Below are 27,422 nucleotides of genomic sequence, written 5' to 3'. Positions count from 1 at the left end.
TGCCTTAACTGTGATTAGAACTAGGAGAGCTTCAAATCCTAAGCAGTAGGCTATTAAGGAGTTTCAGAACTAAGAAATTAATCATGAAAGCCCTATTTGACTTTTGTTTTGTGGAATCCAATAATTTAAGTGAGATCTCAATCCTTGTTAATTATTATATACCAAATAGTGTTCTAAATATTCTCTTCCTATTTGTCAACAAATTCATTTTTTACACCCTCATTCAATGGTTTTTTGTTTTGTTTTTTGTTGTTTTCTTGCCAGTCCTGGGGCTTAAACTCAGGGCTTCAGCACTGTCCCTGAGCTGCTTTTGCTGAAAGCTAACACTCTACCACTTCTGGCTTTTTCTGTGTATGTGGTACTGAGGAATCAAACCCAGGGCTTCATGCATAGCAGGCAAGCACTCTACCACTAAGCCATATTCCCAGGCCTGACTTCGGTATTTTTAACCAGAAGGTTGGTGAGATTAATTTTGTTTTCAATTTAATACTTTTTTTTGGCCAGTCCTGGGCCTTGGACTCAGGGCCTGAGCACTGTCCCTGGCTTCTACCCACTCAAGGCTAGCACTCTGCCACCTGAGCCACAGCGACCCTTCTGGCTGTTTTTCATATATGTGGTGCTGGGGAATCGAACTGAGAGCTCTTGCCATTAGGCCATATTCCCAGCCCTCAATTTAATACTTTTGACTGTCATAGGATCAGGGTCCAGATCAGTCCACACATAAACAAAAAAGCCCTGTTCCAAAAGTAACTTAAAGGAGAAAAGGCTGCAGATGTGGCTTAAGTTTAGGATACCTCCTAGCAAGGAAAGGTCCTGAGTTCAAACTGTAGTAAATACACGCGTGCATACATACGCATGTACTAAGTATATTGTCCCTTAAAATGTGTTTCTACATTGTAGGGTTTTTATTCCTAATGATCTAGCATGAGTGCACATCCAGTTGATGTTTTCTGTCTGCTTTGTTTTTCTCTAGTTTCATGCTATGGACACATTATATAAACATGGCTACGATCTGAGTAGTGCAATTAGTGTCTTAGTACCACTTGGAGGACCAGTTTTATGCAGAGATGAAATGGAAGAATGGTCAGCCTCTGAAGCTAGTTTATTTGAAGAAGCACTGGAAAAGTATGGGAAAGACTTCAATGACATTCGTCAAGACTTCGTAAGTAGAAAGTTGTGAATACACTGAAATGTAGCAATGCAAGTATTTTATCTGTTATAGAAATCTGATAAACCTCATAGTATTTGTTTAGCTAAGCCTATGACATAGGATTTTTTTTTTCTTGGTGCCAGGATTTTGAACATGTGCTCTACTAAGCCTCACTACCAACCTGATATAGTAAGTGTTATCTACTCTCAATAGAATAGAGGCCAGTTTGTTGTTTTTGTTTTGGTCCCAGTGTTGGCACTTGAACTCAGGACCTGAGCACTGTCCCTGAGCCTTCTCTCTCTTTTTTTTTTCTGCTTACAGCTAACACTCTACTATTTGAGCCATAGCTCTACATTCAGCTTCTTGGTAGTTTATTAGAGATAAGAGTCTTATAGAGGGGGCTGGGAACATGGCCTAGTGGCAAGAGTGCTTGCCTCGTATACATGAAGCCCTGGGTTCGATTCCTTAGTACCACATATATAGAAAACGGCCAGAAGTGGCGCTGTGGCTCAAGTGGCAGAGTGTTAACCTTGAGCAATAAGAAGCCAGTGACAGTGCTCAGACTCTGAGTCTGAGTCCAAGTCCTAGGACTGCCCCCCCCCCCCCCCCGAAAAAAAGAGTCTTATAGACTTTTCTTCCTAGGCTGGGTTTGAACCACAATCCTCAGATCTCAGCCTCTCCTGAGTAGCTAGGATTATGGCGTGAGCCACCAGTGCCCAGCAGAAGGCCAGTTTTATAAAGTAAGAAATTGACATTTGTTCTGAGTAATAATAATCCAGGGTCATCTCATCTGTTTGGTCTGTTGCCATGTGGTACATGATATGTATTCTGCCTCTGCCCTTTGTACTATTTTGAGCAGTGGTGGAAAGGAGGTGATCCAAACAACTACAGGCTTCGGTGGCTTTACTTTCACCTTTTCTCCTTCCACTCCTCTCTTGAAATTCTGTGTAGCCCACCAGGCCTCACTCCAGCAGTGAGATCCTGATGCCTCAGCCTCCTGATAGCTGGGATTACTGACTTGTACTTCAGATCCTTACCTATACTTGCTAGGGAGACTGGAATACAAAGGTTCCTCCCAGTATATCTGTCCTTATCTCTATAAGCCCTGCACTACACAGATGTAGCTGAACTCTTAGTTTCTGAACCATTTTGTGCCTTAGGGCTGCCTATTGTACCATCTTCAGTACCCCTCCTTAGTTCAGTTCTGAATTGTGGTCTTGTCCACATATATTTGATGGCAAAAATGAATTACAAGGGCTTTTCAGGCACTATAGTTTAGCAAAGTGAACTAAAAGTAAGTGGGAAGATAGGCTATAATTTAAAACAGCAGAATACATTTGATTAAGCTAATTTAGTAGAACACCATGTATTACTTCCTGTTAGAAGACTAACAAGAGATGTGCCACAGCAGGAGCAGGGAAGCCAGGATGTTAGCCTAGCACTGCAATGGCACTGTTTTAGCAGAAACTCTAGCACAGCATCTGCTGCCTCACCATCGGTCTGGTTAATCAATGCCGCATACTTAGGGTCTATTCATAGAGTGCTCTGCTTTTTGCCTTTTTTTTTTTTTTTTTTTTTTGGCCAGTCCTGGGGCTTGGACTCAGGGCCTGAGCACTGTCCCTGGCTTCTTCTTGCTCAAGGCTGGCACTCTGCCACTTGAGCCACAGCGCCACTTCTGGCCATTTTCTGTATATGTGGTGCTGGGGAATTGAACCTAGGGCCTCATGTATATGAGGCAAGCACTCTTGCCACTAGGCCATATCCCCAGCCCCTTTTTGCCAGTTTTGCATTGACTAGGTAGTACTTCTGCTGATGATAATTAAAAGAGCCCATCTTTCTTCAACTCAAAGTAATAAAGCAGATGTTCACCTAAATAGTGTTCTGCCTTCTGAAAGGACCTTCCTTCTTCATTAGGCTTCAAGCTGAAAAGGCTGAAACACTGCAGTATAATTGTGATAGATGGTAGTGTACAGTGCAAGACCTCTACCACACTCGGGTTTCTCCCAGAAAGCTGAAAGTGATGGTGGAGGGAGATGTAGTAATGAATCAGGAGTAGATACACTGGGATACTCCAGTGAGGTAGCCTTCATCACCTACCACTTCTCCTTAATAAAGAAGTGGTGGTGCTGGGCACAGCTAATTGGATCCTTAAAGTTAAAGTTCAATTTACACGGTCAGTTAGTTTCCAACTTTAGATTTTTAGGTAAACTCATACTAGACTCTTATTACTTAAGAATAAGTAGTAAGCTAGTATCCTTAGAAGTTAAAAGTAACTCAGGCTCAAAATATTAAATAATATTTCTAAAATTGTGCTGTAACCCCACCTGTCACTTCTGCATAGGCTTGGGAATGTTCCTGAGTAAATATTAGTCATAATGTTAGTAATTTTTTAATGAAGTAGGTATGAAGTAGAAGGTGTTGTATTAGAATCTGTTACTGAATATAATTTACTTAGGAAATCCTTTGGTAAGAATTTCAGTTTCCTCAAACTGTTTTTTCTAGAATGACTTTTCCATATGAACTTGTGCTTCATTATTTTAAAAACTAGCTTTAAAGGCAAACCTTTCCTACAGTAGGTTGTTTTCATTATGTGTTAATTTTTTTCAGCTTCCTTGGAAGTCATTGACAAGCATCATTGAGTATTACTACATGTGGAAAACTACTGATAGATATGTGCAGCAGGTAATTTTTTTTGTATTACCACCAACATGATTGCATTACAGTATACTTGGTGTAAGTATTTTTAAGAGAGGTCTTCATTTTAAATTTACTTTATATTTTCTAGATAATTTAAAACTATGATTTCATAGCTTTAGGATATCATTTTTATGATTTTCATCTTAATATTTCCTTAGAGTCCTTTGTGATGAATATTTTGGAAAGTGTCACAAAGGGATTACTAGAGATACATTAATTTCCTTGCGTGTAATTGGGTGCTTGATCTCTTTGTGAGTATAGTTGGTGGGAATCACTAATCATTAAAGATGTAGTAATACCACAACCTCTTAAACCACTTAATCTTTTTTTTTTTTTTGCCAACCTGGGGCTTGGACTCAGGGCCTGAGCACTGTCCCTGGCTTCTTTTTGCTCAAGGTTAGCATTTTACCACGTGAGCCACAGCGGCACTTCTAGCTTTTTCTGTTTATGTGGTGTTGAGGAGTTGAACCAGGGCTTCATGCACGTTAGGCAAGCACTCTACTACCACAAAGCCACTTTTCCAGCCCCGTAAACAATTCATTCTTACGAAGAATTGAAAATGGGGACTGATGATCAACTTTATACTTTGAGATATTTTTTAAAAGCTTTTGAAGCCGGGCACCAGCAGCTCACGCCTGTAATCCTAGATATGCAGAAGGCTGAGATCTGAGGATCGCAGTGCAAAGCCAGCTATGGCAAGGAAGTCCATGAGACCATGAGACTCTTATCTCCAATTAACCACCAGAAAACCGGAAGTGGTACTGTGGCTTAAAGTGGTAGAGTGATAACCTTGAGCTGAAGAGCTCAGGGTCAGTGCCCAGGCCCAGAGTTCAAGCCCCACGTCCAACCAAAAAAAAAAAAGCTTTTGAATTTTGAAACCTTATGACATTTGTGTAGCTATATCCCCTGATTTTTCTTTCTGTGTGTGTGTGTGTAGTGGAAATCAAACCCAAGGCTTTTTGAACATGTAGGCAGGTGCTCTACCACTGAGCTATATATCCAGCTGTCCCTTAAGTTTTTGACATTAATTGTAGTAGTGAGACTGGGTCTTGTCATGGACAAGGTCTTATTTAAGGACAAGGATCCTCTTGCTCAGCTTTCAGAGTTGCTGGGATTACAGGAATGCTCCACACTCAGCTATAGCAGCTTCATCTCACTAGATGGATGTTTGTTTCTATACCAAGATTTTTCTCCAAAATTATTTAAAAATAAGGAATCATTAATTTTTTTGAGTCCTACCCAAATATCATGAATTCAGGTAGCTCTCTCTTACTCAATTTTGAATAATACTGCCTTTAGGGAAAGTCTTTTTCCATGAACTGACTTTAGTCAATACCTATTTTATTATTATAACAACAACATGTCAGAACTGGTAATGAAAGGTAAATTTAACAGAGGTATTACTTTTTGTAAGTATGTAGATTATACAGTGGCAAGAATTGTATGCAATACTAATACATTTTAAGGATCAGTCTAAAAGTTACCATGATGAAAAGCTAAGATCACAAATAGTTAACAGATATTTAAGTCTGCTAAACAGTTTCCAGTGTCAGCAACATACATAATGCAGAAAGTGCTTTTGAAACAATAGAAATGAAGGCCATCTAGTATGGAAACCTGTGCTATTCAAACCAAGAAGTCCCTAAGGATAATGGGAACAGTGGTATCAAACACTGTGTCTGGATAACATATTTGTAAAGATTTCAGTTCTGTTCTGTAAGTTCTAGGGTGTCCCCTATTTTTTTCCCCCTCAGTGTTAGAAAAACAGGATAGCTTTACATTCTAGTTTGTCTTGTTTGATACAGACTATGTATTATTTTCCTTCTAGCTCAATTTTGTTTGTCTCAAGTAGTAAGAGCACCAACTGAGCAAGCAAGCCAAGCAGGAATATAACACCCTGAGTTCAAACTCCAGTACCACCAAAAAAGAAAAGAAATCTATGTCTATATGTTGGTTCATGCTCACAGTTCTGAAGTTCAGAATCTAATGACTTTTTTTTTTTGCAAGTTACTGCAGTTTAACAATACACATATGAAAGAAAAGCTTTAGAACAACAATTTTTGAATTATGCTTTAGTATTTATTTTCTTGTGAATTTTTAAGACAATGGAGTGGTGATAATTAGTAGGCATTGCATGTAAAATGTTCTGTCCATCTTTTGATTAGAAACGCCTAAAAGCAGCTGAAGCTGAGAGTAAACTGAAACAAGTATATATCCCAACTTAGTAAGTAATTGAAATCTTTTGAAGCATTTGTTCTGATCTTAATTCTGTTGTTACTAAACATATCATTTTGTTCAGTTTCAGACAAACTTAAATTTTGTTGTGAATCTTACTTTTATTTCTTCTTGCTTTCTGTTACACCAGTGCATTTAGGGGGAGGAGGGGCTTTGAAGAAAGAAAAAAAACACCAAGTAGACTAACACAAGGACTAGAATAAAGAATGCCATGTACTCTATGAAAGCTACTCTATTCTATGAAAGCTGCAGGAAAAGTACCAGAAAACTTGTGATGAATTATTATTTGAAGCTAATGTGTTTTGTGGGGCTAACTTTTGAAATTTTGTATTACGGTATCGGTTTGGGGGTTGGAATTGGTAAATGTTCAGTGGGTTCAATTTTTTTTAAGTGTCTGGCATTCTATTATGGGCTATAAAGCATTGTCACATTAAGATGAAGGCCAATATTCTTTTCATTTGCTATGTTTTAAATGGATTATGTCCTTTTGTTGAGTTCTTTGGGGTTTGATCATTCATTTGTTCAGCAAAATATAGTTTATTGGGCACCATTTATTTAGTACTAGCCTAGATTCTTTTGGGATTAAATGAAGTATAGATTTCTATGCTCCTTCAAGAGTTTTCTTATTTTTTGCCCTAAGTATAATTGTTCTATACTTATTCTTATGTTTACTGTTTTTATATGTAGGAAACCTCATGGACAGCAGTTGTCAAATTGACAACATGAATCTTTCATATTCATCTGATTTTAACATAACTGATTTCATTTTTTAAATATTATTTTCAGGATCTGTAATTACTATGTATCTTTTGCAGAATGCTTTTTAATGCCTTCTAAATTATATATTTTATTCAATTGCTTCATATAAACACCACTACTTTAAAAATCATACTGTTGTGCTCATGTATTAGATTTTCAAAAGCAAGCACAGTTGTTTTCTCTTACTGCAGAGGACTAAGTACATTTAACTAGTTTTGACCAAGTAACCCAGATCAAGCTGTATTCTGTGTTACATTGACTTTGGTATCTTGATCTACATCAGGGATCTGCAAACTAGTCTGTGGGTCAAATGTGATATATCACCTGTTTTTGTAAATTAAACAGACATGCTTATTCATTTATGTGTTTTGTAAGACTGCTCAGATAGGCTACAAGGGCAGAATTTAGTGATTGTGACAAAAAATTATATAAGTTACAAAACTTAAAATACTTAATAGTGCCTGGGTGCTGATTGCTCAGCTGCTCAGGAGGCTGAGATCTGAGGATCATGGTTTGAAGCCAGCTCCAGGCAGGAAAGTCAGTGAGACTTTTATCTCCAATTAACTACCAGGAAACTGAAAGTGGAGCTGTGACTTGAAGTGGTAGAGCACTAGCCTTGAGCAAAAGGGCTCAAGGACTGTGCCCAGGCCTTGAGTTTAAGCCCCACAAGGGGAGAGAGGAACAAACAAACCAAAACAAAATAATGTCACAAAAAAAGTTTTGTAATCTGTGATCTAAGTGAATTATCTCTCTCCTTCTCTTTTTCCTTTTTTTTTTTTTTTTTAAATTCAGGGCCTTGACCTGGAGCCATACCCCCCAGCCCTAAGTGATTTTTAGAGATCTAGACAGTTTCTTCTCTTTTCTTTATTATTATTATTATTTTTTTTTTTTTTTGGCCAGTCCTGGGGCCTGCGCTCAGGGCCTGAGCACTATCCCTAGTTTCTTTTTGCTCAAGACTAGCACTCTGCCACTTGAGCAGCAGCACCACTTCTGGCCTTTTCTATGTATGTGGTGCTGAGGATTGGAATCCAGGGCTTCATGTGTATGGGCAAGGACTCCACCACTAGGCCATATTCCTAGCCGGATCTAGACAGTTTCTAGGGCTAGGAGTATGGCTCAAGTAGTGGATCACTTGCCTTAAACCCCAGTGCCACCAAAGGTGAGGATGGTGATAGTTCCTAATCTTATTTTTTAAAATAATTTATACAAATCATATACAGCTAAGTTACTAAGGCAGATGTGAATCTGAGCTCTTAGATGAATTTCCAAACTAACTCTTAAACAGAATGGTGTTTTTTAATGAGTAATAGATTAAGAATATTTTTTCTATAATTTTTTGAGCCTTGCAATCTCCTGTATTCAAACCCCTTTTCTGTTCAGTACTGAGAAAGACAGGCAGCCATCCTCTAGAGTCTTCACTGTAGTATATTGGGAGACAGTACAAACCCAATGTGGTGAGTACATAGGTGGACATAGGAGGATGGCTTTGGTGTGACTTTTATTCTGAGGAACCAAGTTCAATTAGCATCTTTGGGAAAGTTTTTGAGGAGGTGAGGCAAAGACGAGTCTGAGCAAGTAATGAAGGCTTTCTAGGCTAGTGGGACTTTGAGCTGGGAAGCCATACCAGTGAGGAGCAGAGAAAAAGTATGCTGGGATAAGAAAGTGTCTAGCCATGGAAGGCTGGTATGGTTATTTGTGTGATGAACACATCTGTGTGATACACAAACATCACTGTCAGATTTGCACTTGAAAATCACCAGTTATAATTTGGAAAATGGTTTGGGGAAGATGAGAAGTCGATTCAAGGAGGCCAGTTATAAGATGTTTAGAATGATACTCATTGCACTTAGAACAGTGGCCCTGGAAATAATGTAGTATTTAGGTGATTGACTTTGGCCTATCAAGTTTGAATCACCAATTTCTGGCTCACAGTGTGAGGGAGATTGTCTCACACCAAGCTTAGACACAGTGCCACAGCATCAAGTTAGATCCTCTTGAGTTTGTTTAATCAAAAAAGAGGTATTGGATCTTTGCTGTCAACAAGTTATATATTGGTTTTAAACTGAGATGAAAAGTTCTCCACTAGAAATACAAACATGAGTTTATCAGCATGCCATAGTATGTTCAGACTGTAGGTTGAAATATTTGAAGGATAGCAGCAAGAAAGGGGCCTGAGTAAATCCAGTATTTTAGAGCAAATAAAGTATAATAGCTAATTTTGGAAAGCCAGATGAACAGAAAGAAGCTGAAAAGAATTTTTTTTTTTAACCCATTCTGGGGCTTGAAATGGCTGCTGTTCCTGAGCTTCTTCTGCTCAAGGTCAGTACTCTACCATTTGAGCTACAATGCCACTTCTGGCCTATCTGAGTACTTTATTGGAGATGAAAGTCTCATGGATTTTCCTGTCCAGGCTGGCTTTGAAACACGATCCTCAGATCTCTGCCTCCTGAGTAGCTAGGATTCAGGCATGAGCCACCAGTGCCCAGCGAGAAGAATGTTTTAAGAAAAGAGAGAAATTAATGTCAAGTGCTGGTGAAAAGTAGCCAGGGAATTTGCTAACATAGAGATTATTGGTAGTCTTTAGTGGAGTGGTCAGGACTCCACATGAGCTAAGGGAATAGAGGGGGAGGGAGAGGAGGAAGGGAGGGAGAAGAAAGAGAGGGGAGAGAGAAATGTGGGAGGATTTTTTAAATAGAAGAAATGGAAATATGTATAAGAAGAGAACCCAGGGAAGAGAATGATATGTAAAAGAGGGCCACAAAAGTGAAATCTGGAGCGTAGTTGAAGGGAATGTTTTTGTGCTAGTTTAAAGGAAGATCTACGTCATGTACTGTATCTTTTTTTTTCCTTTTTCTTTTTTTCAAACATCTGTTTTATTTGTTTTTGTTTTTGTTGCCATTCCTGGGGTGTGGACTCAGGGCCTGAGCACTGTCCCTGGCTTCTTTTTGCTCAAGGCTAGTACTACCTCTTGAGCCACAGCTCCACTTCCGGGTTTTTTCTATATATGTGGTGCTGAGGAATCAAACCCAGGGCTTCATGTATATGAGGCAAGCACTTTTACCACTAGGCCATATTCCCAGCCCCATGTACTACATGTATCTTTAAAGCCTTTTTAAAAGTGTTGTCTTACAGTAAGAAATCAAAAACAACAATACTTTGTCCTCTGAGATTTAATCTTTAGGTAGTTGTTTGTCTGTTTATTTTCTGTGTGTATATATTTTTGAGAAATACAGCCTAAGCTGGCCTTGAATTTATGCTCCTCCTGCCTTAGCCTCTCAATTGCTGGGACTGTAGATAAATCCCACCATAACTGGCTGAGGCACTTTATTTTGGTAGGAGATGTTATCCATCTTTTTCTGAGGGGGAGAGTGTAGTACTGAGCTTTGAACTTGACCTCCCTCTTGCTAGGTAAGAGGTGCTGTACCACCTGAGTCATACCTCCAGTACTAGAAGATACTTTCAGTAATTCACTTGCCAGCATACTTTACTTTTGTGATTAAGATCAGTGGCTTAAAATTGACCTCTCAGGGGAATACAATAGCTCAAAAGCTATGTATGTACGTTCATATAAGACTACTGTCGACATATGGTCTAATATCGACATTACATTTAAAGCCCTAGGCAAACTTCCTTGGGCGTGGCCACGTGGCTACTGTATATGTTCTTGGTACATTGTATATTGTATATATGTCTACCTGACCTAGAGAAGAGATAGAAAAACAGGGCGTAAGATATCACAAGAAATGTACACGCTGCCCTACTATGTAACTGTACCCTTTTTGCACAACACCTTGTCAAAAAATTTGTGTTCAATTAATAAATAAATTTAAAAAAAAAAGAAAAGGAAAGCCAGTCATAACAGGAAAAAAAAAAAAAGATCAGTGGCTTATTCAACCAAAAACTAGTCTGGATTAATTTACCAACTAAATTTGTATTTGCTGTCATTTGATTTGAGGCAGCTCAGCTAAAAAATTATTAGTTTTTTTAACAACATATATATGTTTAAAATGTCAAAAATTTTCATATTTTTGAGAAATTTTTGGCCAGTTATTTTACTTCAAGGAGGCGGTATCATTTCTATCTTTATATGAAATTCTCTGTGGATTTAAAAAAAATTGGAAATACTGTATATTCTTAGAAACCATGGTTATTCCAAGCCATTCCTTTTTATTCTGTATGCTTGCAGTTGGCCTTTATAAGAAAAACATCATTGGTTTAGTATGTGTTTTTAAACTAATCAGTGCTCAAGATGTAGTTCAGTGGTAAAGCCCCTACTTAGTATGAATGAAGCCCTGGATTTGATCACCAGCACTAAGAACAAAAACAATTTGCCTCTGAAATACATTGCTGACAAGGGTTAGAAGTGTAAATAATAGTTGGACAGAATAGCAACCTGACCATGGGTACAGACAGATATGAATGTTTTCTTCTGAAGGTAGTGTGGAATATCACCAGACTTAATGGTAACAGTGCTGAAAAGAAAAGGAGATTCTCTGTTCTCAGGCCAGACTAAGTTTGCACATGAGATTTTGACTGTTAAATGAATTGTGGCAAGAGGAAACCCCTGAGCCAACTTGGAGGCCACAAAGGTTTTGGCCTTCCTTCAGCCATGGGAAGGAAGGCAGTCCCCACCTACTTGTTTCACATTCATTTCTAAATCAGCTAATTAATTTTGCTTATTTTCTATCTAGTAAATAGACAGGAGAAGACCTCTTCCTTGAAGTCCAGGAGTTTTGTGTACTAGCCACTGTGTGTACATCTGTGCAGTGGCCTTCTGTGCAGTGGCCCTGGGACATGGCCTATGAGCAAAAGAGTTATTAGCCTATTGTAGATGAAGACAAGTTAGGCATATTTGTTTAGTAAGTACCAAGATATGGCTTGGCCACAAGTTTCTAAATAGTTAGTGCTTGTGTTGACTTGGCCTTTGGGAAATTTGCATGTAGATATCTGGCAGTTCCCCTTTTTTTTCTTAAAAAGCAAAATCTTAAAACTCAAAGCTACTGGTTTTTCTAATTTTAAATGCCATTTTATATGCCCCATAAAAATTCAAACACAACAATACTGTTATCATGAGAGCTGTAGAGGCAGATCCTGTGAAGCACTGCATCTTCTCTTTGCGCCACCGCTCTAACTCCCCGGAGAGCTGGGGTGGAGTCAGCAGCTTTCACCTCAGCAGCAGGAGTCGGGCAGTGGCCTTCTCTAATTATACAATACTGCCTTTAGCTTAATCTATTCAATATGAAGCTATATTATTTTCAAACACTATTTTCTCAGGATAATTTATGGTACCTGATAAAGCCTAACCACGTGAATCCTTCCAAAGCATCAGAGGATGATGCTCTAAGGAGTTTGCATTTGGATGGGCAAGAGAGAGATTGCTTATTCCATAGCCTTATCTTGTACATATAAGTGGTTTGGGTTTAACACCTTGTTTTTACCAGTTCATTTCTTCTTTGCTAAATATTGTGTTTATTTATATTTAGATAAGATAAATTAGTAAGGCAATACCAATCTTTTTTCCTTGTTATATGAATTATTTTTATCACCTCACTTACATTTCATTGAAAGCAGCAAACCAAATCCTAACCAAATATCTACCACCAATGGCAAGCTTGGTGCTGTGAATGGAGCTGTGGGGACCACGTTCCAGCCCCAGAATCCCCTCTTAGGGCGAGCCTGTGAGAGCTGCTATGGTAAGTTTGCTCCAGCAGACTGTTTTTCTCTTTTGAAACCTGTCCTTTGTTAAGTGTAGAAACTGGGTCTAGATTGTGGGGTGGGATTGGCTGCAAAACAGTGTTTTCTCAGGCTTTCTGCCAGACACAAGTATGTGTGTGTTGGGGGTGGGGAGTGTGGGGGACAGTTGCTAAGTACTTACACCACACAGCAAAGATGGGCATTGTGTTTCTTTTGATCTTCCTCTCTGGGTTCTCTGTGTATTGAGTGATTTCAGTGTTTGCTTAACTGTGGGCAGAATTATATTAGCTTTCCAAACCAGGGTCCCTTGATACACACCAAATCCCCTTCTGGATTCCTTAGTATCCTTTAGGAAATTCAAGATGCCCAGTAATTCTCTGGGAGAGGTCTGTGTGTGGGAAAACTGCTACCTGTAATCCTCAGACATGTTCCCTCAGGAAACAAGTCTGGGAGATACTGTTCTCTATAATATTTGCTTTTGGCCCTACTGTATTTATCCATGCTAGCAGGATTCTATGTGTCCTGCGTATTAAATGGGGCTCCAGTGAGATGATTTGGTGGGTGATACACTTCATGAATTTATTTAAACTATCAAGCCAACAGTCCGATCCTTTAATAGAGCATTGGTATCATCATCTATTTTTCTTTCAATTGAGATGGCCTGGGTGGGAGAGAGAAGGAAGCTAATGTTTATTGAAAGTGCCCAGTGTTTGGCCCTCTTTCCCCAAAGAAAGTGAAGCTTCCTTACTGCCTTAAAGACACGGGAGTGAAGGCCTTCATGACTTATGTGTACTCTTTACCAGACATATGCATTGGAAAAGATGATTAAAACCAAATCAGTATTCTCTCTTGAAATCAGGGAGATGGGAATCAGACAGATTGCTGACTTTGTAGTAATGGAATGTGGGGGGGGGGGGGTATCTAACAGTTTTCTGTTCCAGGGGAACACAAAGGGATACAATTGGCAATTCTCGACTTTTTGAAGATCATAATGAATATACAATTTTTTTTCAGTTAGGTGTTGGTGGCTTAATTATTTTTGAGACAGATTCTCACTGGGATCCTAGACTGGCCTTAAATTTCTGGGCTCAAGCAATCTTCCTGTCTCAGTCTCTGTAGTAGCTGGGATTATAGGCATATAACACTGTACCTGATGTTATGTCTTCTTTTTGATTTTCAAATACCTTTCATAAACACACATTCTCACACCACCACTATTTTCTTTTTCTGACATTAGTTTGTGAAGTTGTTTCAGTGTCCTGTTTGGGTCTGATGAAAATAATTTAGCAATCAGACTATTTCAAGACAAAGCTACAGAATTTTAATAGTTTCATATATTTCATTAACAATTTTTTTCTTTTTTAAATTTAATTTTATGATCAAGTTGGTGTCCAGAGGGGTTACAGTTACATACGTAAGGTAGTGAGTACATTTCTTGTTGAGCATTATTACCCCCTCCCTAACAATATTTTCCAACATCAGTTTTCTGTCTTAACTTTGGATACATCATGGAAATACTTTTAATGGCAGGAATTTAAATCTAACACAGGTATACAATGTTCAGATAAGCAATAAGGAACTGGGTTTTAAGTATTGAACATGTTGTGATATCTGCTGCATATTGCTTAGTTAATGAGGGTTTATTGTATTGAAAGGTATTGCATAAATGCATGAGGAGTAAGTGAAAAAAAAAGAAAGGTATTGCATTTCAAAGGAGAAATACTACAGTGTATATTATGTCTATTGATAAAAATTACTGGGTGCTGGTGGCTCACACCTCTAATCCTAACTATCCAGGAGGCCAAGATCTGATGGTCATGGTTCAAAGCCAGCTTAGGTTAAAAAAAAAGTCTGTGAGACTCTTGTCTCCAACAAACTACTCAGAAAAATCTGGAAATGGCTCTGTGGCTCAAGTGGTAGAGCCTTGAGCAAAAGAAGCTCAGGGATAGCACCCAGGACCAGAGTTCAAGCCCTAGGACCAGCAAAATAAATAAATGTAATAATAATTAAGGAATTGGCAAATAGATTTCTGTTTCTGTGAGATTTCTGACTTATCAGTGGAGCACATATTTAATACTTTAAATAAAGCCTTGCATAGTTTTTGAATCATAAGCTTGGAAACTTGGATTTCGATTTTAGAACTGACAACAGCCATAGTAGTATCTTCTGAAGACTTAGTTCCAGAAGTGTACACGAGAGCAATTTTAATTAACAAAGCAAAAATTCCCCAGCAGTAAAGTATATAATGCAGAATGTTTCACCTAATAGGTTCTCTTAATACAGTGCCACAGGCACTTGGCATGTGTAATGAATTCTGAATGCGAAAATATACACAGGTATACTATATTTTTATATTTGGCTTATAAGCTAGGGAAAGAAAATGACACTGGAAACTACAGGTGATTTTGGTATATTTTGGAGATACTTGATGATTTGTATTGATGTCATGTTTTCTAGCATTCTTTTTTCCTTTTTTCTTCAATTTAGCTACACAGTCTCACCAGTGGTATTCTTGGGGGCCACCTAATATGCAATGTAGATTATGTGCATCTTGTTGGCTGTATTGGAAAAAATATGGAGGCCTGAAAATGCCCACCCAGTCAGAAGAAGAGAAGTTATCTCCTAGCCCAACTGCAGAGGTACATGAACAGTAGTCTAAATTTTAGTGTTTAAAATAGTACATTTTTCTTTTGTTGCTCATTCCTTGGAAACAGAAGTACATGTAAGACAATTTCGAAGTGAACAAAGCAGTTTTTATAGTTAAACACAGCACCTTAGTACTCGGGGTGGGCATGGAGTTATGAGCCAGGGGCAAATCCAGTTTTCTTCAGGTATTCAAAATACTAGTCTTGTAAGATTACTTAGAAGATGGCGGGGGAGGGGGGGAGGGTGGTGTTAGCATAAGTAGAGTTAAAAATTAAGTGTTTTAATTGCTTTTCAAATTGTTTGTAACCTTTAGATTTTGTGGAAAGCATTTACTAAAGTAACAAGTAGAAACTGGACGTTTTCTTTCTCCCTGGCTAATGTGGAGACACAAGAAGGAATCAAGCTCAAACTTACTTGAAAAATAATTTTGGTAAAATCCTCTAGATTGAGGATGTCAATCTTCTGTTTATACCAGAGGGAGACTACTAGTAGTTTTTCAGTACTGGTGGTGTCTTAGGAGCCCTTAATGTTACTAAATAATTAATTATAAACAAACAAATATAAGTAAATCCTCGACAATTTCTTATATTATGGGTATGATTGTATTGCTTGCATTCCCTTCCTTCTTCCAAAAGGTGTGCACTTTCTATTTCTCTTTTAAGGATAGTTTCTTAAGTCACAGATATATCTGGGGATGATTTAGAAAGTAGATTCTTGTTTAAACTTGAGGCAAGTGGTAATATATTTTGACAAAGTCTACTCTTTAAATGATTGTTGGTTTCTGATTTTACAGGACCCCCGTGTTAGAAGTCACCTGTCCCGGCAGGCCATGCAAGGGATGCCCGTCCGGAACACCGGGAGCCCCAAGTCTTCAGTGAAGACACGCCAAGCTTTCTTTCTTCATACTACATATTTCACAAAATTTGCTCGTCAGGTCTGCAAAAATACCCTCCGGTTGAGGCAGGCAGCAAGACGGCCATTTGTTGCTATTAATTATGCTGCCATTAGGGCAGAATGTAAGACGTTTTTAAATTCTTAACCTTATATGTTGTGCTTTCCTGACCATTTTTTCTTTTCTATCTCTCTCCCTTTTTTTTTGTTTGTTTGCAATAAACATAAGTTCTTGTGTACAGACTTTTGTTTTTTTGTTTTGGTTTATTTTTTTCCATTTTTCAAAAAGGCATTGTTTTCGTCTGCTCCCATTTGTATCATACCAGCCTGAAAACAACATTGAAATCTCTATCAATTTTCCTCAGAATAATGCTCAGGAAAGGAGTGGTAGGAGGTACCCTTGTCCGGTTATGTTGCCGAAATAGTTGCCAAAAGAACCATTATTGAAGCACTTGTACCAGTTGGGTAGTACTGCAGTATAACTCCCAAGGGCACTGTTCTGGTGAAACTGCCTGAGACAGCATAGTCCATTCCTATATAGATTCATTAGGTACAAATAAAATGTACTGATTTATTCTAATTAGAAATTGTATGCCTTTATAACACTCTTCTTCCCTGAAGCCTTTGACAACCACCATACAACGTAATAGAAATTTACAGTGCTTCATAACAAATGCTGTATGTATTAGAAGGTTTAGCAAATTAAAAATAAATTTAAAAATCACTTTGGGGTTAGAAGTACCATCTGTATTTGTGGCTGAGCAGTCTAATTTTTGTCCAGTCTGGCTTCCATTTCATAATCATACATTGTCATATACCATTTACATAATTCATTCATTTCCAAAACAATCTTGCTTATGTTTCATTTTTTTCTGTTAGACCAAAGATCATATGTACCAGTGAATTGTGGATTTCTCTGTTTATTACCATGAATATGAAAACATGTTCATAATTTGTATGTTAGCTCTGGAGTTACGTCCTTGACTACCATGACCATACACCTTTTTCTCTCTAAGGGATTTTAAAAAAATGCCATCTAGTTTAACAGGAAATCTTTTAAAGACATTCAGTTGCTTTATCTGTGGGATTTAAAAGAAATTATTATGAGATGTTCCACTTTGATTTAAGGAAGGTATCCGTGAAGGAAATGATAAATGAAAAAAATAACCTTTTGGTTCTTAAAGATAATTTTCAGCAGAAAATTGAAAGGCTTCAAGCTTAAAGGTAACTTGGTGTAGGCAGTAGAGACTGGCAGCCATGCAGTGTCCTCAGAGAGGCGTTAGCTGTGTCACATCATGTGGATTTAAGAATCTGTCCTGGTATTATCTTTGGCCTGGCTTTTCCAAGCTCATGGACTTGTTACTACTTTCTTACTACTTTTAAGGAATTAGAAAATAATATATATTCATTTGAACAGTTAGTAATTTAAGCATACATTTCTATATACTTTCTTTAAAAGAATAAGAACATTTGAAAAAGTGAATGAAGATCTTCTGTTAAAATTGGCTAGGATCCAGTGTCATCTTTGATACCATGCATGGAAAAGAAAGTATCAGTGACTTAATTGGCTGCTGTGGAAGTTTTTTCCTTTGGTTCCATATTATTTTTTCCACTAATTTGCACATTGTATTTATTCTGATTATTGTGAACGAAATACATTAATATCACTTCAATCAAATTTTTCATCATTGCTGGGCCAAGCTGTGACAAAAAGGATCAAGATTCAATTACTTGTATTTTATTTGCACAAATATAAAAAACGTCATTTGTTGTGAAGAGATTCAAAGAGCATATATTCTATTTTCATTGGTTGGTGATGTACATTTGGAGCCAGATTACTAGAATAATTAATTTTACCATAAGATTTAAAATTAACAGTGATTGAGCAACTATCTGCTGAAATTTTTTTCAGGCAAGCAGCTATGAGCCCTTCCTACCATCTAATTGATTATCCTTATATCCTCTTCTCTTCTTATGGACCAACCTTGTTATAATTTCTTCAGCAGATCCTTTATCTTAGCTTCTTCCTGAGATTGGGTGTTAATACCTGATGTGCACAGGATACTAAACCTCTCTTTTCCTGGAAACGAATAAGTGGTTGTTGTTGTTTGTTTTGTTTTTAATCACCAAGCTTTCCTTAAGGTTTTTTACCAAGAATTCTTTTTTTTTTTGGGGGGGGGGGCTGGCCCTGGGGCTTGAACTCAGGGCCTGGGCACTGTCCCTGAGCTGCTTTGCACTCAAGGCTAGCACGCTACCACTTGAGCCACAGCACCACTTCCAGTTTTTTAGGAAAAGTTTATTGGAGATTTAAAAAAAAAAAATGTCATAGACTTTTCTGCCTGGGCTGGCTTTGAACCACAATCCTCAGATCTTAGCTTCCTGGGTAGGTAGGATTACAAGCATGAGTCAAAGGCACCCGGCTCCTCAGGATTCTTAACCCCTTTTCCTTTAAGAGGGTTTAAGAATTTCCATGTGCAGTCTGAATATATTTTTGGGTTAGGTGGAGCTTTATAATTCAAAAAACCACCGATGGGTGTTTTTTTTTAATTTTTAAGACAAAAATTATAACCTGGACTATGTAGCCCATGTTGGCCTGGAATTTGAGATCCTCTTGCCTTAGCCCTCCAAAATACTGGGATTATAGGCATTCATTATCATGTCCAGTATAAGTATTGTAACTTTGATCATGATGTTGAGAGGAAACCCTCTTGAGTGAGATTCTTTTTTTAAAGCATGTAAAAACTGATTCCATCCATGGCTTCTGGCCTTAGCAGCAACATTACAACCAATGTCCTAGAGTTTATTAAATGACAGCATACTTTCTCGATTTGAAGTATAGAAATGTTTCCTATTTAAAAAATCAACAGCTGTAGTATCATTAATCTGCAACTACACATCACAAATGTGAAAATGCTCTTAACACCAGTTTTCCCAAACACCTATTTAGTTTAATATTAAAATATACCTTATGTGAAAATAAATCCCTGCCAAAAGTCCTAGAAAAGTACCTGAGCCATTTCTACCACATAGATAGTTCTTGATTGGGAGCCAGGTACTGGTGGTTCATACCTGTAATACTTGAAAAAACAAGGCAGGAGAATCATTGTTGTGGGTCATCCAGGCATGTATTCATGACTCTGTCTTAGCTAATAGGTGGGTGTGACAGTGTATACACCCCTACATGGAAAACTAAGATTGGGTAGATCATGATTCTGAGTCAGCCTGAGCAATAAAGTCCTAGATGATGCTACACACCTTCTCAGCTATGAAAGGAAGCATAGATACGAGGATCATCGTCTTAAGTCATGAGCCAGTCTCAAAAGGTTAAAGACATTACTTGGTGATAGAGTGATTAGCAGGATCACAAAAAAGATTCCAGCACTCAAGCTGAGTGAGGCAAGAGGATCACAAGGTTGAGGCCAGCCTGGTTTATTATTCTCAACAAAATAAAGATTGGTGATCAAAGCATGCAGCATAAATAAATGGTTACATTTCAACAGCATAAGTGGAAGCACGATTTCAGATTTAGATATCCTCTCTTTTTGCCCTCTCTTTTCATGTCCTCTTCCCCTCCAGTGAAAAAGCCATGATGTGATTGATGATGGTACTCCTGCTTTGAAACTGCCGTTAGACAGTTCCCTCAGAGTTAGAGGAAGACTGTCCTTGGTATACAGACACCCAATGAGAATGGGATAGTCACATTGAGAGTCAGGATTCTCAGACTGTTTAGTAGATGTGTTATGTTAGCAGCATTCCTTAGAGATACAGTAAAGTAGGTCCAGATGGTTTGCTTGTCAGCTTGGTAGTTTGCAGAGGTAATTAAATGGACCCAAATTTACACCAGCTTTGCATGGCAGCAGTGTCCCCCAGTGTAGTCATTCTGTGTGAAGATGTGAACTGACCTTGGGAAATAGCTTGAAACACCTTTCTTAAGAAATTTGTTAGGAGGCTGGGAATATGGCCTAGTGGCAAGAGTGCTTTCCCCATGTACATGAGGCCCTGGGTTCAATTCCCCAGCACCACATATATAGAAAATGGCCAGAAGTGGTGCTGTGGCTCAAGTGGCAGAGTGCTAGCCTTGAGCAAAAAGAAGCCAGGGACAGGGCTCAGGCCCTGAGTCCAAGGCCCAGGACTGGCCAAAAAAAAAAAAAAAAAAAGAAAGAAAGAAATTTGTTAGAAGTTTTTCTAGCTATTTCTCAGGAAGATTTATTAGTAATTGTATAAACTTTCCAGACAATTTAAGCCCTGATATACTGGGAGAAAACAGTTTGGGATTGCTTATTTTGATGTTTTGGTAGAGTTGTTTTCTAATTGGTATTTGATTTTGAATAGGTACTTTTAATTTGTGTGTGTATGTATGTATGTGTATGCATGCACACGTGTGCACGCTGGTCCTAGGGCTTGAACTCAGTGACTGGGCTCTGTCTATGAGATTTTTGCTTAAGGCTAGCACTCTACCACTTGAAACATAGCTCCACTTCCAGTTGTTTTATGGGTTTTTTGTTGTTGTTGTTGTTTTGTAGTTTATTGGAGATAAGAGTCTCATGGACTGACCTTTTTACCTAATCTGGCTTTGAACCCTGATCTTCAGATATCAGCCTCCTGAGTAGCTTAGGATCACAGGGGTGAGCCACCAATACCCAGTTTTTATTTTTAAGTACAGAAGTAGTTTTAAGTCATCACTTCTCATTCCTGCTGTTCCTTTTCACAGATAGCCATTGTCATCAAGAATCCAACAGATTTCTGTGCATCTGTAAGAATCAAAATTTAGGGCTGGGAACGTGGCTTAGTGGTAGAGTGCTTGCCTAGCATGCATGAAGCCTTGGGTTCCATTCCTCAGTACCACATAAACAGAAAAAGCCAGAAGTGGTGCTGTGGCTCAGATGGTAAAGTGCTAGCCTTGAGCAAAAGAAGTTCAGGGAGAGTGCCCAGGCCCTGAGTTCAAGCCCCAGGACTGGCAAAAAAAAAAAAGCAAAATGTAGAACATTGAAATTATGCTGATTTCAGTATAAAAACAAAATTTTGATTCTTTTTCCTTTTTTGCCAGTCCTGGGGCTTGAACTCAGGGCCTGGGTACTGTCCCTGAGCTTCTTTTGCTCAAGGCTAAAACTTTACCACTTGAGCCACAGTGCCACTTCTGGCTTTTTCTGTTTATGTGGTACTGAGGAATAGAACTCAAGGCTTCATGCATGCTAGGCAAGCACTCTACCACTACAACACATTCCCACCCACCCACCTCCTTTTTTCTTAACATATCTCTTCAGTACATTACATTGAGAGTTCCTTCTTTTTTTCCTGAATATTTTATTTTGTATATTATAATTTAACCAATTCTTAAACATTGTTGTTTCTTATATATTCTATAATAATGTTCCAACCAGGATTTTATACATATAGTGTTATTTAAAATGAGAGTATATTGGAACTGAGGGTGTAGCTCAGTGATAGACTATGTGCTTACATGCTCTGGGGCCTCTGGGTTCAATCCTCAGCATTAAAAGGAAGCAAACAAAAAGAAAGCAAAGTGTTTTCATAAGTTAGATTCCTAAATGGGAAAGCCTGATTCATGGTAGTCATTATCCATTTGCCCTCAGATGAACTGTAATTTGTATTCCTACCCACTCTGGCTAGCAAATGTCTGATTCTCAAGAATCTTACTATCAAAGTTACCCAACTGAAACCCTTGACTATATGATGGCTGAGGCATAACTTACATTAACTTCATTTAGACTGAAGTAGAAATAACTATATATTTGAAAGCAATTGGTATTTTATATCTACTGAACCAGTAGATATAAACCAGATTTAGCTGGGTCTGTTATCTAGTCTTCCTGCCCAGTGGAAACTTTTTATATATTAACAAAGTTAGCTCTTGATCTGTGATATGTGATGCAAATATTTCCCTCATTTGTATTTTGACTTTATGATGTTTGCCAAACACTTTAAAAATGTAATTTATTAAAAAAATTAACTAGGACTGTGAATATGGCCTTGTATACATGAAGCCCTAGGTTCAATTCCTCAGCACCACATATATAGAAAAGGCCAGAAGTGGCACTGTGGCTCAAATTGGCAGAGTGCTAGCCTTGAGCAAAAAGAAGCCAGGGACAGTGCTCAGGCCCTGAGTTCAAGCCCCAGGACTGGCAAAAAAATAGTACCTAGGTTTTTGTTTGCAAATACCTTTATAATTAATTCCATATACAGTTCTTACTGATTGTTTTATTTTGACAGAATTTGAAAGCCCATGTAGACATAACTGTGAATTTTAATTCAATTTTGCAGATTTTTCTGTCTCACACTATAGCCTCCAACATTTCCAAAAAAATAATTTGTGATAAAAGTGACAGCATTCTTTCACATTTACCTCTAGGAAATACAGATCATTGTGTAGGAAGCTAAAGAAATATCCCTTGTGTTCAGTCAGTGACTTGAGTGAGATATAGCTGTTTTCCCTCTCTTTGGTAGATTTTGATTTCTGCTGGACTTGTCTCAAGTTGCCTTCTGTATCTGTACACTTGTGTTCTGTTTTGTTTTTGCCAGTTCTGGGGCTTGAACTCAGTGCCTGGATGCTGTCACTGAGGTTCTTTGTGCTCAAGGATAGCACTCTACTTGAGCCACTAGTTCTGGCTTTTTTCTAAGTAATTTATTGGAGATATGAATCTCATGGACTTTTCTGCCCAGGCTGGCTTTGAACAGTGATCCTCAGATATCCTCCTCCTGAGTAGCTAGAATTACAGGCATGAGCCACTGTCTCCCAACTGTCTGTATATTTTTAATGCCCGTCTCTCTGTTTAAGTATAGATAGGTGAGGTTTTTTTTTTGGGTGGGTAGGGGAGGGATAGGAGGAAATAAGGACTAACTGATAAACAGTGCCAAGTCTGGCCTAGTTATTAGCATGGGCAGTGATACACCAGTTGGAATTAGATAACCCAGTTTGTAGTTATTCCCTCAAGCAGTATATATTTTTCTTGCTTAATGGCTGCCCATTTTTTCTTATGTGAAATAATGGCTAGGTCTTCTTAGCACTTTCCTTCTAATTTCTTTCTTTCTAATTTCTTTATAATTTTAACTGCTAATTACTAGCACCAACTTCCTTTAAAATATAATGAAGATTAATGAAATATCTAATCTCATTCTAAAGAGCTATGATCACTTTATCAGAGATGTCCTGTAATGTAAATTTTCACTGAGAATCTCACATAATTAATACTAGTAATAAAGAGAAATTAGAAGCACACTAATATAGTATAAAATGAAGTATTTGAATGTATTGATTAACCCTTTGATAAATTCATTGATTCTTGTCACAGTGATGATGATATCCTAGTGTCCATTAAATGTAGCCGTGTTAGAAATTTTTCTTAAACATTTTTTTTTTTTTTTGCCAGTCCTGGGCCTTGGACTCAGGGCCTGAGCACTGTCCCTGGCTTCTCTTTGCTCAAGGCTAGCATTCTGCCACTTGAGCCACAGCACCACTTCTGACCGTTTTGTATATATGTTGTCCTGGGGAATCGAACCCAGGGCTTCATGTATATGAGGCAAGCACTCTTGCCACTAGGCCATATTCCCAGCCCAGAAATTTTTCTTAGACCTTATAAATTGGAATAAATAGCAAAAGTAATGTTTGAGGGTTTCTTTGGTAGTACCGAAGATTGAACTCATTAGGCCTTAGTGCTTGCTAGGCAAGAGCTCTATGACTGAAGGCACATCTCTAGGTATTTCATTTTTGGTTTGTTTTTCAAATTGGCTCTCATATCCCCACACACCCCCCATCCCACCCCCCACTGGCCAACTGTGGACTTTAGTCCTTGCTTCTGTGCTTCTCCAGTGGCTGGGACCATAGTTGTATATCACCACACCTGGCTTGTTTCTGAGATAGGTTCTCACTAACTAATGCCCTGGCTGGCTCCAAAGTGCAGTCCTATCTCCACCTCCCTAAAAGATGGGACATTATAGGCATGTGCCACCATGATCAGGCCACAAAATTAATCTTATTACTAGTAATAAAGCCATTGCCTTTGTCTAATATATTGAGAAAATAAGTTGATTTACTAGAGCTTTCAAAATTGTTTTTTATTAAATTTATTTATTTTATTTTTAATTGTTTTTGTTGGTCCTGGGCTTGAACTCAGGGCCGCAGCACTGTCCCTGAGCTCCTTTTGCTCAAGGCTTACACTCTACCACTTGAGCCACAGTACCACTTCTAGCCTGTTTTTTTTGTTGTTTTTTTTTTGTTTTTTGGTGACTTAATTGGAGATAAGAGTCTTACAGACTTTCTTGCCCAGGCTGGCTTTGAACCATGATTCAGCTCCCAGCCTCCTGAGTAGCTAGGATTACAGGTGTGAGACACCATCACCCAGCTTGAAAATTGTTTTTAAAAGGGAAGAAAGGACATTTTCTGTTTTTTGTCAAACAAGACTTTCAGATCAACTAAAGAACAACTTGTGAACACCCTTTAATAAGTAGTGATGTTAAGTGTGTTAATACTGTGATTTGCAGGTCTTTGGTCCTTGTAGTCACTTGGGGTCACTTCCTGATCTTTACTTAGATTACATTCCAATGTATGCTTACTGTGTAGGCATATGCTTACTGTATCTTCATATTATTCAACAACAGTTGAAAAGCTCTAGAGTGTGATCATTTTTGTCTTTAAATTTTTTTTACAAAGGGAATCAATTGAATAGAAGGAAAAGGGTCATTTATAGTTTCCAGGGGTTTGCATAATAATTAACCAGCGCTTAGAATACATATTCAAATTCCAAATGTTTGATGCTTTCTGCAACATGTGCTTTGTCTATCATAATACTACTTCTCACCTCTTTAATTGTTTTTTTAAAAGTATTTCCTTGGTGAAAAGAGGCTAGAGCTCATGACAAAGTCCAAGTCAGTATTTGTTTTTAATTATTTGAAGCTCCAGGTTTAACGGTAATAGTGCAAAGAATTCCTATGGATGGCAAAAGAAACTTCCTGTATTATTCCTAGAAAAGTGATCTCAGCTTGCAAAAGAAAAGATTCTCTAGTAGAATCAGAAAACGTTGAGGACAGTTTTGTCCATTTTTTGGGTTTTTTTGTCAGTCATTGGGGCTTGAACTCTGGGCCTGGGTGCTGTCCCTGAGCTCTTCAGCTCAAGGCTGGTGCTCTACCACTTGAGCCACAACAGCACTTCCTGTTTTCTGGTAGTTAATTGGAGATAAAAGTCTCATGGCCTTTCCTGCTTGGGCTGGCTTTGAACCTCATATCTCAGCCTCCTGAGTAGCTAGTATTACAGGTGTGAGCCACTAGCACCCAGCTTGGCAAATATTTGAAGATGGGAAAAGGCATAAACATCAATAAAGATCAATACTGGCTGAAGCAAACCTTTTCAGCTTTATGACATCTGTGGATTTGAAAAAGTTTCAGTACATATTTTGTTAAGTTCATTTTAACTATTGGTATGTCAACTCTACAATATGAGCTTTTCTACATCTACACTTCCATCATAATGACAGCTGATTAAAAGCATAGTGATTGTGTTATATGCCTTATTTTTCTCTGAAATATCTTATGATACGACATTGGTGAAAACTTACAAGCTAATGCCCCATCTGTACAGTATATTACTATATGCTATGGGATGAAATATTCTGTCTACATACGGGTAACTTTTAAAATCTTAGCATCCATGACATAGTAGGATATGAAGAATAGAGAATGAGTAATAAAATGGCTTATTTAATGGACCTAGGCTGTTATCTAAAGGACTTGAGTTTTGCCAAGATAGGTCAAGACTTCTCCAGGGGACCCATTCCATCTAAACCAGGGATGGCTGAATATGTTCCTTTTGTCAGCTGTCATTCTCCCAAGACAAATTGATCTTGTATCAGGATTGGTTCTACCTTGTACTATAGGTACTTTTCTGCTATAACTAAGAAGTAGGTGGCTAGAAAGGAAGCATATTTCCATCACTTTTCAGGTGGTAACAGGTGATAGGAAAGCAGGTGTGTGTTCATGTAAGAAGTATATTAACTCCACTCAACTTACATAGGCTGTAAAGAGTATGTTCTCCAGTAAATCCCTCATTCATTATTGGGATTCAGAACTAGAAACATTTTTTTGTCAAACCCACAAGGAAATTATTCAGGAATCTGGTGGACATTTTGCATTAAGTTCCATTTGCGCCTTTTATTCCTGCAGTATGTGTGGCAGAGGAATCTACCTCATTGGTTGTGTTTTTTTCTCTTCTCAGATGCAGACAGACATGCCGAACTATCTGGAAGCCCACTGAAAAGCAAGAGCACTAGGAAACCATTGGCATGTATCATTGGGTATTTAGGTGGGTATAACATAGGAGAAACTCAGAAAACAACTTCTATATGCTGTAGACGTGACCATTTTGAGTGTGTTCCTAAACTAAATTCAAGCGCTGAAAATAAATAGATTGGATATCTTCATACAGAGTTAGCTTATTTTGGTTTAGGAACTTATTTTTATTACCAGTACACTCAAACAGAGATAAATGTTTACTTAAGATTAACATTTGAATAAAAATATTCCTGAAAGTAAGCACAGATTAAGCAAAAAGAAGAAAATTAAAAATTTAATAATAACTAGAGGATGGATATTTTTGAGATTTTCATTTACATCTTTACACTATCTCCAATTTGCCTTGAGCTACCTTTAGGTAGAGGAGGGTTGTTTTTTTTTTTTAATGAGATTAATTTCTAGCCCCATATTTTAAAAAAAAACACAAAACAGCCAAATGTGGTTGTACATACCTGTGATCTCAGCACTTGAGAAACAGGAGGATGGCAAGTTCCAGGCCAGTATGTGCTGTGTAGGAGGACTGTTAAAAATTGATTTAAAAAAAAAAAAAAACGGGGCTGGGGATATGGCCTAGTGGCAGGAGTGCTTGCCTTGTATACATGAAGCCCTGGGTTCAACTCCCCAGCACCACATATACAGAAAACGGCCAGAAGTGGCGCTGTGGCTCAAGTGGCAGAGTGCTAGCCTTGAGCAAAAAGAAGCCAGGGACAGTGCTCAGACCCTGAGTCCAAGCCCCAGGACTGGCAAAAAAAAAAAAAAAACACCCAAAAACCACAAACAAAACTCTTGAGCTTACTGGCCTGGTAGGCATGCACAGTGCCACCAGTGCCACCCCCCCCCCCCACAGAGTTACAGCTTTGGTATGCCAAATCAGGTTACTTTGAAAGGGAAGCATTTTTTTAAAACATGCCATCTAACTCAGAAATCTCCAAAGATGGGCTGGGAATATAGCCTAGTGGCAAGAGTACTTGCCTCGTATCTATGAAGCCCTGGGTTCGATTCTCCAGCACCACATATATAGAAAACAGCCAGAAGTGGCACTGGCTCA

General features: G+C 38.2%; 1 protein-coding gene across 5 annotated transcripts in view; it reads left to right on the top strand.

Moving 5' to 3' along the window:
• Positions 1-27,422, top strand: part of Mta3 (metastasis associated 1 family member 3) — a 136,049-nt gene that overhangs the window by 83,533 nt on the left and 25,094 nt on the right. For 3 of the 5 annotated variants that reach the window (XM_048353039.1, XM_048353042.1, XM_048353043.1), the window contains exons 9-15: positions 974-1,162; positions 3,758-3,832; positions 6,013-6,071; positions 12,410-12,534; positions 15,023-15,174; positions 15,975-16,197; positions 26,298-26,384. In XM_048353039.1, the coding sequence (XP_048208996.1) occupies positions 974-1,162; positions 3,758-3,832; positions 6,013-6,071; positions 12,410-12,534; positions 15,023-15,174; positions 15,975-16,197; positions 26,298-26,384 (910 nt within the window). Of the gene's footprint in view, positions 1-973; positions 1,163-3,757; positions 3,833-6,012; positions 6,072-12,409; positions 12,535-15,022; positions 15,175-15,974; positions 16,312-26,297; positions 26,385-27,422 lie in introns of those variants that run through there. The other 2 variants (XM_048353040.1, XM_048353044.1) reach the window with 2 other exon arrangements.

The sequence above is a fragment of the Perognathus longimembris genome, chromosome 8 (genome assembly GCF_023159225.1).
Source record: "Perognathus longimembris pacificus isolate PPM17 chromosome 8, ASM2315922v1, whole genome shotgun sequence".
Taxonomy (NCBI): domain Eukaryota; kingdom Metazoa; phylum Chordata; class Mammalia; order Rodentia; family Heteromyidae; genus Perognathus; species Perognathus longimembris.
Note: the sequence above shows the minus strand (reverse complement) of the source record. Positions and strands in the feature narration are given on the sequence as shown.